At 43.4% G+C, this 14,512-nt stretch overlaps 1 protein-coding gene across 1 annotated transcript; it reads left to right on the top strand.

The window, feature by feature from the left end:
• Positions 1-2,395: 2,395 nt before the first annotated feature.
• Positions 2,396-5,075, top strand: LOC101767216 (acidic leucine-rich nuclear phosphoprotein 32-related protein). The gene is made up of 2 exons (XM_004968631.4): positions 2,396-2,863; positions 4,551-5,075. Exons 1-2 carry the CDS (start codon positions 2,468-2,470, stop codon positions 4,803-4,805), a joined length of 651 nt encoding a protein of 216 aa, XP_004968688.1. The 5' UTR covers positions 2,396-2,467; the 3' UTR covers positions 4,806-5,075.
• The last annotated feature ends 9,437 nt before the right edge of the window (positions 5,076-14,512 follow it).

Genomic DNA, 14,512 nt, shown 5'->3' with positions numbered 1-14,512 from the left:
AAAAGCGCATCACTAGTACGTGAACTGATTAATTATTAGTGTATATAAGCTACACTAATCCTCGATTTGGCCGAAAAGGCAAATTTTGCAACTGCAAGCGTTTGCACGGTCCACCCATTCTTGATTCTTCTAGAATGAACACTCGCTGGGCTTCACCATGGCTTGTGCTATGTCTAAAAATAATTACGCTAGAAATTTGAAGTACAAGTTCAATACGGTTGGCTAAATGTCAAAAATGGATCCATAAATATGTCCAAAAATATGTTGAAATGAGATAATAAAACGTATGTAAAACTTGAACCAACATGATCTTACCTTTTGTAGGTATGATCTTAGATATCCGCATAGGTAGTACTGTGGAAGCCATGCTCATAATTGTTCGTTATGGGAGTTACTCTTACACTAACAAAAGTACATTGCACTAAAGCAAGTATTTTAAAAGTGACATTTTTATTTTTTTTCCCTTTACTACGTATGTTGTATTTTTTACTTTTCTTTATAAAAAGATATAAATTTTTGTACGGAGACTAAGGATAAAGCTCTCTTATGTGTAACCGACAGGGAGTTATATATTGCCAATAATGAGATGAGATGCAAAGAAATTGATTAGTAGAACGCAAAAAAACCAAAACTGCTGGGTAATAAAGGACTCTACGTTACCAATCTCTATGGGTTGCTATTGTTGTACTTGGGTTGACCCTATTGCTATTGCTTACCAAAGTGACCGAATATCTATATTAGCTTGCGCTGCAGCCGAGTGGCTAGATTGTGTGCTTGTGTAGCTGCAGCTAGCGCAAATAATCTAGCCCCTATAGTTACCTGCCTAGACTTTTTCTAGTCAAAATTACTCTACCGTATGTATATTTATGCGTGCAAGAATAGTATTTGTTTTTTAGTTAGCTATAGAGACTAATGGAAATAAAATTAAGACGTAAACTTTTTTTCGAATCATACAGACGCTAACGCTCACATCCACGCATGCGCACTCGTTCCTACGAACACACGCATGCAACCCTACCCCTATGAGCACCTCCGAAAGATCGAGCCGGCAAATCCTCGAGATTAACGAAGTCACCACTGACGCCTCGTTGTCGACGAGCTCGTCGCCTACCACTGAAAGTATAGTGCCGGTTAAATCCTGGAATAAATCCAAGAAAATGCGAGCACCAGTGCTGAGTCGAGAACTCGAACTCTGGTGGGCAAGTTCGACCACAATGAATTTTACCAGCTGAGCTACGCTTAGTTCGAATTGAGATGTAAACTTAGTTTTAGCATAATCTCAAATTTTATGAAACATAATACCGATGAAAGCACTCATATGCACAAACATCCGCACTCAACCCTAAATGCATGCACCAAACACCTTATCCCTACGAGCATCTGGAGACACTTAATTTCAAGCATAATCTCAATTTATATGATAAGCATGTGAGATTAGATTTTTTTTCTTTATTTTTCCTGACACACGCGAGAACACATCAGACCTAAAATGTTCCATTCGACCATTTCGGGCCATTCTAGCACAAACTCAAAAAAAAAATCATTTAAAAACATGTTTGAATATATGCAATTGTAGTTTTAGAAGTAATAGACATGCAAAGCTATGGTTTAGAAAAGAATGGTTTGGAATAGAAATTTTGAGACCAAAATACTACAGTTTTTAGCAACACATTTTCTTCAAAACTACAAGGTTTATTCCATTAAAACATCTCATTTTCAAAACCAAAATATTTTACAAAAGTATGGTATTTTTTAATCTCTAAAATAATATACATTCATAGTTTATAGCAAATAAAAAGATTTCAAATCTAAAAGAAATAAAAACCTCGTACCAATAAATATTACAATCTTTTGAGAATCATAATATATCCATGTCCTTTTATTGCCACATGATATAATATATATTTCCTAAAATATATATTTAGAATACTATACTTTACAAAAAAAATTATAGACTACAGTTGTATATATAAAAAATTGGTGGGGAAAGTAATTTCCAGAGAACTAAATTGTATAAAAAAGAACATTGTTTGTGATAGGGAGGAGACAGAGTACAAGTATAACTGTAAGTTGGCAGGCCCACATACGGAATACATCAGGACCGCAAATATACTGCTGTATTTTTTTTACCCAGGATAGAAAAAAAAAGAGAATCTTTCTCACGCTGACATCAGCCCTAGCCGTTCTCCCGACCCGTCCAGACTCCGCACCCTGCACGAACAAAGCACCTGCACGAACAAAGCCCCCGCAGCCGTCCGATCGTACGCCACGTCACCGATCCGCGTGCCTGTTCTTGTCTCGAACGGCCAAGATCTTCTGGAGCCCATCAGCCCAAACCCAGCCCTCCCCCGCCCCCTGTTCGTCCCCGCCCGCTTACAAATTCGCCAAAATTTGCCCCAAATTTTCCACCACCACAACACCAACCCAAACAAATCCGATTTCGCCGCAAGAATTCCTGTGCTTCGATATGAAGCCGGAGGTGGAGGTGGAGGCGGACGAACGGGCGGCCGAGATGGCCCGCAAGAAGGCGGCGGCGGCCAAGAAGGCTGCGGAGGTGGTTGATGTGGAGGAGGTGGTGGACGGCGAGGAGGAGGAGAAGGAGGAGGTTGAGGGGGAAGACGGGGAGGAGGCAGTAGATGGGGAGGAAGACGGTGACGAGGAGGACGAGGGAGAGGGCGAGGAGGAGGATGACGAAGAGGAGATAGACGGGGAGGAGAAGGAGGCGGCGGGCGTCGTGGAGATCTCCGACGAGGATGACGACGACGACGACGCCGGGGAGGCGGAGGGTGGCGACGACGACGACGATGACGATGACGACGACGACGACGACGACGACGAGGTCGATGGTGAAGACGAGCAGGAGGTATAATTCCCTTCTTGATTTCGTAAAATTTTCATCTTTACTGTCTTAAATTATTGTTAATATGTTAAGTCTCGTTTCATGCTGATAGATCTGTGCGCTGTTGCTTCGGTATGCATTTTTTTTGGTTGTTGATTCGTTGCTGCTATTGATTCCGCAAAAAAAAAAAAACCTCAGATCCATCTTGCTCTGTTCATGAAAGAACAGATTTTGTAGCGTTTTCCTCCCAAATAAGATTTTGTAGCGTTTTTTTGCCTGATTTGTTTCATGAGCAATTGAGCATGTAGCTGAGGCTAATCTTTCAAAATTTTGTTTGAGGATCTGGCTCGAGCAGTTTGTTCAGGGTTTCAAGCTTGGAATTTTGACTCTGAATATCTGGGCTGCGGGAGATCTAACTATATGGAGACGTTTAACCAAGTAGCCTTATAGATATGTGGTTTGCTTAACCATGTGGAACTGGAAATTATTTACTAGGATTATCTTTGGGGATCTGTGGTTTGCTTAACTATGTGGAACTGGAAATTATTTGCTAGGGTTATCTTTGGGCTCAACCTTGTGCTTTTGGAGATGATGAATTTTATCAGAGGCTGTTTCTGAGGTGAGCCAAGAGCTCTCCGAGTGCTGCAAAAGAACTGATTTGCCGTTCTGATCAAAAGCACTATTTGCCTAATACTAGCATAACTATGAGTCCATTACATCTATGTGATTGGAAATTATCATTAATATTTTCTTGTGGCTTCTGCTGTGCTTTTGGACATGATGTTATCTATCAGAGGCTGTTTCTGAGGATGAGCCATAGCTTCTCCCAGTGCTGCAAAAAAAAACTGATTTGCCGTTCTGATCAAAAAGCACTTGCTCTGTTTTCCCCTTTTTAAAAACAAAGCTTTGTTTCAAGTGGCCTAATTCCTGGTCAAATGGAAAAAATTTGTTGCTATCCAGTGCTTTAGAATATGTGCTCAAAGAGTGTGAGAGCATCTTATCCTCCATGCTCTTGTGGAGAAATGACGAGAACATATTCCAGAGGTTGTTTCTGAGGGTGATAAATGTTATCTACCTCTTGATTATACCTTGCACGTCAGTCTGATCCCAACTCTGTAGATCTGAGCCTAATATACATATGTGCACATCTTTTGTTGAATCTAGACATGTTTCTTAAGTTTTCTGGCTGCTTTCTTCAAAAAAAAAGTTTTCTGGTTGCTTTTTCCTTGAGGTTTGATGTGGGCTAAACTTACTTTATATTGTGCTGTATTTGGGAAGTGATGAACAATTCATTTTTATTTCAGATATCCTTCTATGGATTTATGTATATGATGAAAAATTGCACGTCAGTCTGATCCCATACTCTTTAGATCTGAGCTTAATATACATATGCGCGCATCTTTTGTTGAATCTAGACATATTAAGTTTTCTGGTTGGTTTTTCCTTGGGAAGTTCGATGTGGGCCAAACTTATACTATGCTGCTTTTGGGAAATGATGAACAATTCATTTCAGATATCCTTTTATGGATTTATGTATGTGATGAAAAATTGCACGTCAGTCTGATCCCTTAACTTATTTGACAATAAGGATTTTGATTGGACTATATCTTTAAAACTTCACAAAAAAATCTTTAAAAAAGATGAAGCTGCTTGCTTTCATGTCCTTGTGAGATCTGGACTATGGGGCTCACACTGGTTGAAATTTTTGCAGGAGGAACTGGGAACTGAGTATCTGGTCCAGCCCCTTGGTCGAGCTGAAGATGAAGAGCACTCTAGTGACTTCGAGCCAGAAGAAAACGGTGAAGCTGCCGAGGATGAGATTGACGAAGAAGATGATGCCGATGACGTTGAGGATTCTGTGAAGGCACAGTCCTCTGCGAAGAGGAAGAGATCAGGTGACGACGAAGATGATGGAGATGACGATGGTGACGATGATGATGATGGGAGGCCACCATCGAAGCGATAGTCAGCACGGCCCATGCTGTGGTTGTGGGTCGTTGGTAAATGGTTGTAGCATTAGGACATCTGTGGGTAGGTCTTGTAGCAGCTGAAACAAGAGTCCAGTGTTCATCGTGGTAGTTGGTGTATACCGCTGATGTTGGTTAACAGCCTCCAGAACTTCATGTATGAGGGGAAAGCATGAGGCTTGGTTTTATGCTTGTGTAGCTTCTAATTCAAGTCTGTAGATCCTTTGTTCTGCATCTTGTCATGATTAAAGTTTCTCTTTTACTGGAAATCTCTTGTTGTTTTCAGCTCATGAGTGCATCTCGTGCCTTAACATAGAGAGAGATGATCTGACGTCTAAACGTAGAGAGATCTGATGATTTCAGATGGTGATTATGCATTGCTAAATATTAACTTAATCAGGATTGATTTTGCAGTTGCAAATGCTCACATCAATCTGACCTCAAAATTATCTCAACTGGCGTGCTTTTGCTGGATCGAACAAAAATGACATTTCTCAAAATCTCTCTTGGGCATCCAGTTTACACGCTTGTGCATTGATTTGCTCGGCTGCTGCTGCACCTCCATATTTTATTCCTTTTAGACCAGCGTTCGCTGCTGCTTGGAGAGTGAGAAGTTTATCCTCACATTATCATGGGCCAATGTAAGGGCAACCATGTGTTAAAGTTTAACACATGTCACATCAGATGTTTGATGCTAATTAGGAGTATTAAATATAGGTTAATTACAAAACTAATTGCACAGATGGAGTGTAATTCACGAGACGAACCTATTAAGCCTAATTAGTCCATGATTTGACAATGTGGTGCTACAGTAACCAATTGCTAATGATGGATTAATTAGGCTTAATAGATTCGTCTCGCGAATTAGCACAGGGTTCTGCAATTAGTTTTATAATTAGCTCATGTTTAGTTCTTCTAATTAGCATCGAACATCCGATGTGACACTGTTAAAGTTTAACACCTCGTATCCAAACACCCCCTAAATCAACAGAAGAGCACTTCTCCGAAAAGTGAAGTACTTTCTAGCTAGTTTCGCTGAGATAGCTGCAAATAAAGATCAACGCAGATATTGGCTAGGTTTCATTGGCTTGGCTCACAATATTTGCCCCCACGGTAACGTACTTGCATGATGCTAGTGTCAATTGTCAAACTACCTCAAGGCTCAAGACTGCTGCTGTTCTCTAGCTGGCTTATGCAAATGTGCAATGGTATTTTTTGGTCTTTTCTCCATCTTTAGTTCACAGAGCCGTATTGGACTCCACTCACTAGGGCATTTCTGATGGCCACATTTGGACACATTAGTGTTTAAGCGTTATGAGTAGAGTCCAAATGTGTCCAATGCATTTCTGTTGCTTTTTTTTTCCAAAAAAAAAACCGAACCTTGTCCATCCAAAATATTGGGAGAAACACTAGAACATTGGCTTTTGTTGATGGCCTTTTTTATTAGAATTTATTTTCTTGTTTTATCTATGATATGATCTTTTCTAAAGAAGGAATCGAAGTTAATCAGTATGTGTCTAGAAGCCATTGTTTTTTCTTCTTAATTAAATGCTTGCCCAATTCTTGACAAAACTCATTGTTTTTTCCTTATGTATTTCTCTTCAATTTAAAATTCGCATACCTTGCACTGTCATTTAACTGAACTTCAATCTTCAGGCCCTGCTTGCTCATCTGTCGGCTACATAGCAGCAGGCACCTCTCCTTGTTAATGCAATGGAACAGGTTTAGACTTAAAAAAAATCGTGGAATAAAGGTCAGCCAGTCTCACTCATTCTTCTTCTACACGAATGCTATATTACCTCCACAAGTCCCATCAGTAATGCTGCTACTAATAAAATTAAACCTATAACAGTTGCATCTCCATGCATGTTTTTATGAACTTTCTTGCTGCCTGTTCTGTTTTCGACGAGAATGAAAATTCATTGATTTACTCACCTAAGTTGTTTCTTATTGCCGTATAAGCATGTAGTTCAATTTCCATGCTTGTGGTTCCTCGAGAAATGTAAGCGTGTACCAAACCAGGTGATGGTCCTTTTCTTAGAAATTTCCATGCTTGTGGTTCCTCAAGAATCTGCACCGTGCAAAGAAAGCAACAATTTTTCTGAAGCTTGATATCAAAAAGGCTTTTGACAGCGTCAGGTGAGATTACTTGATGGAGATTTTGCATCAAATGGATTTTGGGCCTAGATGGAGGGAATGGATTACAATCTTACTGTCCACTACAACCACCTGTCCACTACAACCACCTCAGTACTTCTCAATGGAGCAAGAGGGAAATGGTTTAGGCATAGAATTAGGCTACGTTAGGGGGATCCTCAGCCCCGTTCTCTTCCTTCTAGCCATGGAACCACTGCACAGAATGTTTCAGGTTGCAGAAACACAAGGGCACCTAACCCCAATTCAACACAGATCAACCAGGGCAAGGCTCAGCTTGTATGTCGACGATGTGCCCATTTTCCTAAAGGCAGACAATGAGGAAATGAAAGTAATTAGTGATATCCTTGATGACTTTGGGCTGGCTTCTCATCACCAACAGAACTAAAAGTGTAATTTACCCCATCCAATGCAATGGCCTCAATTTGGAAGAAGTGGTGCAGAACTTCCAGTGCCTCGTGAAATCCTTCCCATGCACATATTTAGGATTGCCTTTACACACAAGGGCCCTAAGACGAGTAGATGTACAACCATTGATCGATAAAGTTGTCTCCAGGTTACCAACTTGGAAAGGTAGGCTACTCAATAAAGCAGGCAAGCTAACTTTGGTAAACACAGTCCTCTCAGCAATCCCAACATACTTCCTCACTGTGTTTGCTCCAAAGAAATGGACAATCAAGCAAATTGATAAAATTAGGAGGAACTTCCTCTGGAAAGGAGCAGATGAAGCCAATGGAGGACATTGCCTTGTCAGATGGATCAATGTGATGAAGCCAAAGAAACTAGGAGGATTGGGCCCCTTGAATCTGGAGTTTTTTAGCTGAGCACTGAGGCTAAGGTGGGTATGGTACCAGTGGCGAGAACCGGACAGAACTTCAGCTACAGGCGATGCACCTGTTAATGAAGTTGATCTGCAAATCTTCAGAGTCAGCACAGTAGTTACAATTGGCAATGGCCACACAGCGCAGTTTTGGAATTCCTCCTGGTTGGATGGCAAGGCTCCAAGAGACATCACCCCAACTCTCTACAATCTTGCGTGGAGAAAGCATAAGACAGTCCATGAGGAGATCACTGAGCAGAAATGGACTAGAGGGCTCTGGAGAATGAATTCAGTTACAGAAATGGCAGAGTTTCTAGTTCAGAACATAACTCTAAATGATCAGCCTGATGCAATTGCCTGGAGATGGTCTGCAAACGGAGAGTATAGTGTCAAGACAGCGTATCTAGCTCAGTTCAGAGGATCCTATTGCACATTCCAACCGGCAGCTATCTGGAGGGTGCAAACTAAGGGCAAACACAGGTTTTCGCTTGGCTACTGCTGCAAAACAGGATCTTAACCGCTGACAGGCTTCTTGCACAAAACTGGCCATGCAACCCTGTCTGCCCTCTCTGCCAGGTGGAGCCTGAAACTGCTACACATCTATGTCTCCAATGTCCATTCGCGTTGCAAGTTTGGCAGAAGGTCAGTGACTGGGCAATTGATATGGTTACTGTGCCATTGGCCGGTTCAGAGCTTCAGACATGGTGGTGTTCATCCATCAATGCGGCCACGAAGGAAAAGAGATGAGCAACAACAGTGTTTCTCATTTACACGGCATGGAATCTATGGAAAGAGTGTAATAGGAGGATTTTCGATGGAATTCAGTGCTCTGAGTTCCAAGTTTTCTTCTTCATCAAAGAAGAAATTCGACTTGACAGAAGGCCTGTGGCACGCTGAGTATCGACTAGGAGCAGCATAGTGCATCTTAGAGCTATGAGATCGGAGTTTATATTTCATCATGTAATCTTATTTATGTAAACGGTTCACTCATCTCTCTCCTTATATGATGTGGCAGTGCTCCTGCCCCTTTACGTTTAAAAAAAAGGCTTAGAATTCACTTCTCTTGCATTTAATCTGGGAAAAAAAAATCTGAGGCAATGTTTGTCCATGGACTGGTGTTTGCTACCAAATATTTTCGTGGTCCTTTGAGAAAGTGAAGCTCAACTTCACTGCTTCTAAGAGCAGCTCCAGTGTGCAAAATAATCGAACCGGGGTGGCAAAAAGACCGCATAGAACACACAGTGAAGGTCGAATCGTGTTTGTCAGAGCAGAAATCGACTACGGGATAGCATTCGAACTCAGCGAATAAAATAGAATATCTAGCACATGGGCAGCGGCGGACTTATCCTTCAGTTTGTGCAAGCAAGGACGGTGGCAGGGGATTTATATTTCTTTTACGCAAAGCGGGTCCCACGAACCAAAGTTTCAATCGACGTCTACACTGCGAGGACGGAACCAAAGTTCCATTCAGACTTCGGTGGACAATAGCAGTCGACGCAGCGCTGGAGCTGCTCTAAAAGAACTCGATCTCAGGGGGAGACGCCCATGGGCTTTGTCTTAAGAAGGGGTAACCACCAGGCTTCGAACGTGGACTGGCAATGGGGTTTCACGACCCTCCGAGTTCACTGCTCTAACCAGTATAACTCATGAGTTCACTGCTTCAGAAAGTTGCCAGTAGATTGTTACTCTTTTTTTTTATATCACTAGAGTCCAGTCTGCTATTCTTGGAGTTACCTATTGGCGTTGGCTTTTCATACACAAAACCTCTGAACTAGAAAACATTGATGATCTCTTTGTCAGTATTGATCTTTTCATTCTCATGATCTTTACTGAACAAAGTATCACGTTTGAGATGTTCTTGCTTGTTAACTGAAATTCTAAATGATGCAGCCGAGGACACCTAAACCTTATTAGAAAATTTGTTGAATAGGTTCCCTCAGTACAAGAACGATGACTTCTACATCGCAGGAGAGAGCTATGCAAGTAAGAGGGCAGGCAGCTCCCTTTCACCCAACACATATATTTTGCAATGAATAATCCCACAATGGAATAATATCGTCTCTTTTGCCCTTTTTTTAGTGATCAGTAGCGTCAGCATGCAAATTCGGAATAAATCCTATCTTTCCACTGTCCACTATTCTCTAGTCAAAAGGCATTAGCCCAAAAGATATGCAGTTCCTTTTCTCTGCAGTCTTTGGTCGCCACAACAGAAGGATAATGCTACTGTCTTTGTTAGGTCCTGAACCAAATTCATGGGGTTATTGGAATTTCGAATAATTCCTTTTCGTTTGATGGTGAAAAAGCAAAACATAATCAATCAAAGTGAGGGTCAAAGAGTAGAAACCATCTCGTTATGAGAAGAGTGTGAAAAGTATTAATTTTGAAGTATTGTACTTACCCCCTACTGGCCACACACAAAAACACCATGCGAGTCTATGCGGCGAACCACAGCAGTCAATGCGTGGAACACGTGTAATACAATATTTATAATTAATATACTGACCGACTATGACACATATTGTGATTAAGGTACTGATCAACTATGATGCAACAGTTGAGCATTATCTTCCTCAGCTTGCTGAAGTGGTTATATGTATGACCTTTAAAGGACTTATTGCAGGAGAGAAACCATATCTTTTTATTATTTGCAATTTTGAAAAGAAAAAAGCTAAATATATTCATTTAAGATCAATTTTAGAATGGTTGGAAAAAAAATGAGAGCTATCCATACTGAGAAATCTAACTGTGGATACAAAGGAGAGTTCATTTAAAATTGTTGGGGACCGCCCCACAACACACCCTGAACGGCGCTAGCGGGGACATTTTCCTCTAGACCGATTCTAACCTCATCACTTTCCCCCTCCTTACAAAGTTAACAAATGACCGAAGTTAGCTATCACGAAGGTGTCCACTTTGTTGTTTTGCAGGAAAAGACTCGCGAAGTTAAACCCCCCGCGGAGCTCCCAGCGTTTCGGCTTCGTGAAGACTCCATGACCAGAAGTCGAAGTCAACTGGCTTCGACCAAAGAAGGTGGAAAGTCTACTGAAGGCTGCTCGGTCTCAACGAAGCTTACAAATGAAGAAAAAGACAGTCAAGGTGACCCCGAAACCACTTTATAGCAGGACGGCTCTGTAATAGGAGTCTAGTATGAGGTTGGATATGTAATTTTACCGTGACAGCGACGTCTTGGATGAGAACCAAGTTACTGTCTTGTACGGAATATTCTTAGGATGTAGTGGTTGGGTATGGGTATAACGGGGATGCGGAAATGTAACTTTATGACTCTATAAAGGGAGGCGAACCGTCCCCCCTAAGGACACGAATCATTGGTAGGACAGCCACTGTAACGTTTGTTTGAACTACCGTCATCTTCGTTCGTCATAATTTTCTTACTGTTGTTTGGGTGTTCCCCAACATTTGGCGCCCACCGTGGTTTAACTCGTTAAACAGCCCACGATGCCACCACAACGCAAAAAGAGACCCGCAGCTCAGAGGGAAGACAACACAGAAGAAGCCAACCAGCTCACGGCCCCCGAAGCCACACATCAAGTCCTCCCCGACAAGGCAGAGCGTCTTGCAAGAGTCGAGCAAGTCCTGAGAGCCAAGGCAATGAGCAACCAGCCCGCAAACAAAGTCAACCACCAAAGCCACCAACCTGTGGCCAACGAAGCTGCCAACCGCATTGATGCCCACCAGCCCGCAACACCCGAAGCTACTAGCCCATCCAGCCTGGACAATGAACTAGATTCAGTTCTCCGAGAGATAGAAGAGGTCAAAAGAAAAAAGGAATAGTTGGCACAACAAGTGCAACACCAGAGAGAGGCTGCGGCCAGGCTATCAAAGTTGAATGAAGCCAGGCGGCAACTAGAAGCACTACAGAAAGAAGTCGCAGAGCTCGAAAGGCTGCTCAAGAATGCAAACCAGGCCGCAACCTATTTTTATCAAAGTCCCACTGTCGATCAAGCACAGCTTCAACCCAGCCTCAACTTCGGCCAAGGCACCCAGCGCCACTCACCAGGGGTGTCCCTTGTGGTCGACACAACTTCACCGCTCTCAATAGGGCTACAAACTGCACCATGGCCAACAACTTACAAACCAACCACCTTGCCCAAATTCAACAGGCGCACCGACCCACGGCAATTCTTAATGAGTTACGAAGCCGCAGTAGCTTCGGCCGGAGGGGATGATGTCGTCCTCGCCAAATCCTTCATAATTGCCTACGAGGGCGCGACGCTAAATTGGTATTCGCTGCTCCCTCCACACACGGTGATCAGCTGTCACGATCTCAAGACAAAGGTCACCCAAAATTTCCAGGGTTTCCACCACCCCCACACGGCCCAGGCAGACCTCTTTCAGTGCAAGCAAAAGGACAAGGAACCACTTGCAGAATATGTAAGAAGATACGTTCAACTTCGTTCTCAAGCACCGCACATTGAGGAATCTGTAGCAATATCCGCTTGCATCGCGAGCTTAACCCCCGGCCCAACAGCGTCAAAACTGTCAAGGAAGGAGCCTAAAACCATGACTGCCCTCTTTAGGAAACTTGATGAATACATCAGGTCCGACGAGGACCACCGCAGAAGAGTGGCGGAACGCAACAAAGAGAGACAAACAAACCAAAACCGAAGCTGGCAACCTTCGCCTTACAACAAACCCCAAAACCCAAACCAAAACCAAAACCGTATCATGAACATCGAGGGAAGCCAAAACTAAAGCCAGAGCCAAAATCAAAACAACAGCACCCAAAGAGGGGGCCACTCTGCCAGAGGACGAGGTCAAGGCAGACAACCAAAGTCATTTTACTGTGTCAACCATGGCCATCAGAATCACCACAACACAGAGTGGTGCCCCAAAAAGAAGGAAGACGAGAGAAAAGCTGCGGAAGAAGCTGCGAAGGCAGCCGCGCAGACGCCCAAAACAATAAACCACACAGCTTTTTACCCACACCCAACCTTCTACCACAATCAACCCAGCTTCGCCAACTTCCCGCAACCGATGAATTGGCCTCTTCCCACACACATACAGCCCTACCACCAAGCAATTCCACACCACCCCAATCCCAACCCGCCTTAGAAGCCCCAAGAAACTCTACCTCCACCCCCAAGCATGCCAGCCATAATGCCCAAGCCAAAATTCCTTGCCCACCTTCGGGATGATAATGCCAATCACCGGGGACTCCTCGCTAGAGTTTGAAAGCAAGAGGCAAAGACGGAACTACTTCAGAGATATCAACGTGATCATTCCCGATGGACCTCCAGCAAAGCCAGAATGGGCGCACATGCCCATAACCTTCACCGGAGAAGATTTCAACCTTAAGACAACCTCACATAATGATGCGATGGTCATCAAAGCACTGATAGTAGGCTGGACAGTGGGGAAAGTCCTGGTAGACACAGGCAGCTCTGCGGACATTCTCTTCGCAAATGCATTCAGAGAAATGAATATTGACATGAACACACTCGACCCAGCTGATGTCCTCCTCCTTGGCTTCGGCGGAAAGCCAGTGAAGGCCTTGGGAAAAATCGCCCTCCCAGTTTCGTTCGGGGACCGTGATAATGCGAGGACAGAACACATCACCTTCGACGTAGTGGAAATGCATTATCCCTACAACGCAATACTCGGCCGTGGCTTCATCACCAAAATGGACGCAACAATCAGGCAGTTGTACCTGTGCATGAAAGTACCCGCCCTCAAAGGGGTCATAACGGTGTACGGTGATCAGCAAATGGCAAGGAACATAGAAAAAGGGGTAGCCCCGGGCCAAAATAACGTCCACCATCTAGCCTCGTCAAACGAAGCCGAAAGCCTAGCAAAGCAAAAGGCCCACGACGAGCCTAAGAGAGATAAAGAGAAGGTAAAAATTAGTGCGGACGGTGAAACAAAGCGGGTACTCCTAGACGGGTACATCACAGACAGATTCGTAACAATTGGGGCGAATCTCAACCCAGATGAAGAGCGTGACCTCGTCGAATGCCTCAACAAGAACAAAGACATCTTCGCTTGGTCCGCAAGTGATCTAAAGGGAGTGGATAGGGAAATCATTGAGCACAGCCTCGACATCAAGCAAGGAGCTAGACCAAAGAAATAGAAGCTAAGAAAAATGTCCGACGAGAAGGTCCAAGCAGTAAAGGCCGAAGTTGACAGGCTACTCGAAGCCAACGTAATCAGACGAATCCAGTACCCCGACTGGCTAGCCAACACAATACCAGTTAAAAAGAAAAATAGCAAATGGAGAATGTGCATAGACTTCACAGACCTCAACAAAGCCTGCCCAAAAGATGACTACCCTCTCGAAAGAATTGACAAGGTGGTAGATGACGCTGCAAATAGTGAAATGCTCTCGCTACTTGACCTCTTCTCAGGGTACCACCAGATCAGAATCAAAAAAGAAGACGAAAGCAAAACAAGTTTCGTGACACCCTTCGGAACATTCTGTTTCGTCCGTATGCCAGAGGGGCTAAAAAACGCAGGCCAAACATTCTCAAGAATGACAGCAACAGTCCTGGACAACCAGCTTCGGCGCAATATTTTGGCCTATGTAGACGACATCATCGTAAAGAGCGCTAAACGAAGCAACCATACCATGGACCTCACAGAAACATTCGCTAACCTGAGGTCAGCCAATTTGAAGCTAAATCCAAACAAATGCGTATTCGGAGTCCAAAGGGGAAAAATCTTAGGCTGCTTGGTAACCACGAAGGGCATCGAGGCCAACCTAGACAAAATCACTGC

This window comes from Setaria italica, chromosome V (assembly GCF_000263155.2).
Source record: "Setaria italica strain Yugu1 chromosome V, Setaria_italica_v2.0, whole genome shotgun sequence".
In the NCBI taxonomy this organism is placed as follows: domain Eukaryota; kingdom Viridiplantae; phylum Streptophyta; class Magnoliopsida; order Poales; family Poaceae; genus Setaria; species Setaria italica.
Note: the sequence above shows the minus strand (reverse complement) of the source record. Positions and strands in the feature narration are given on the sequence as shown.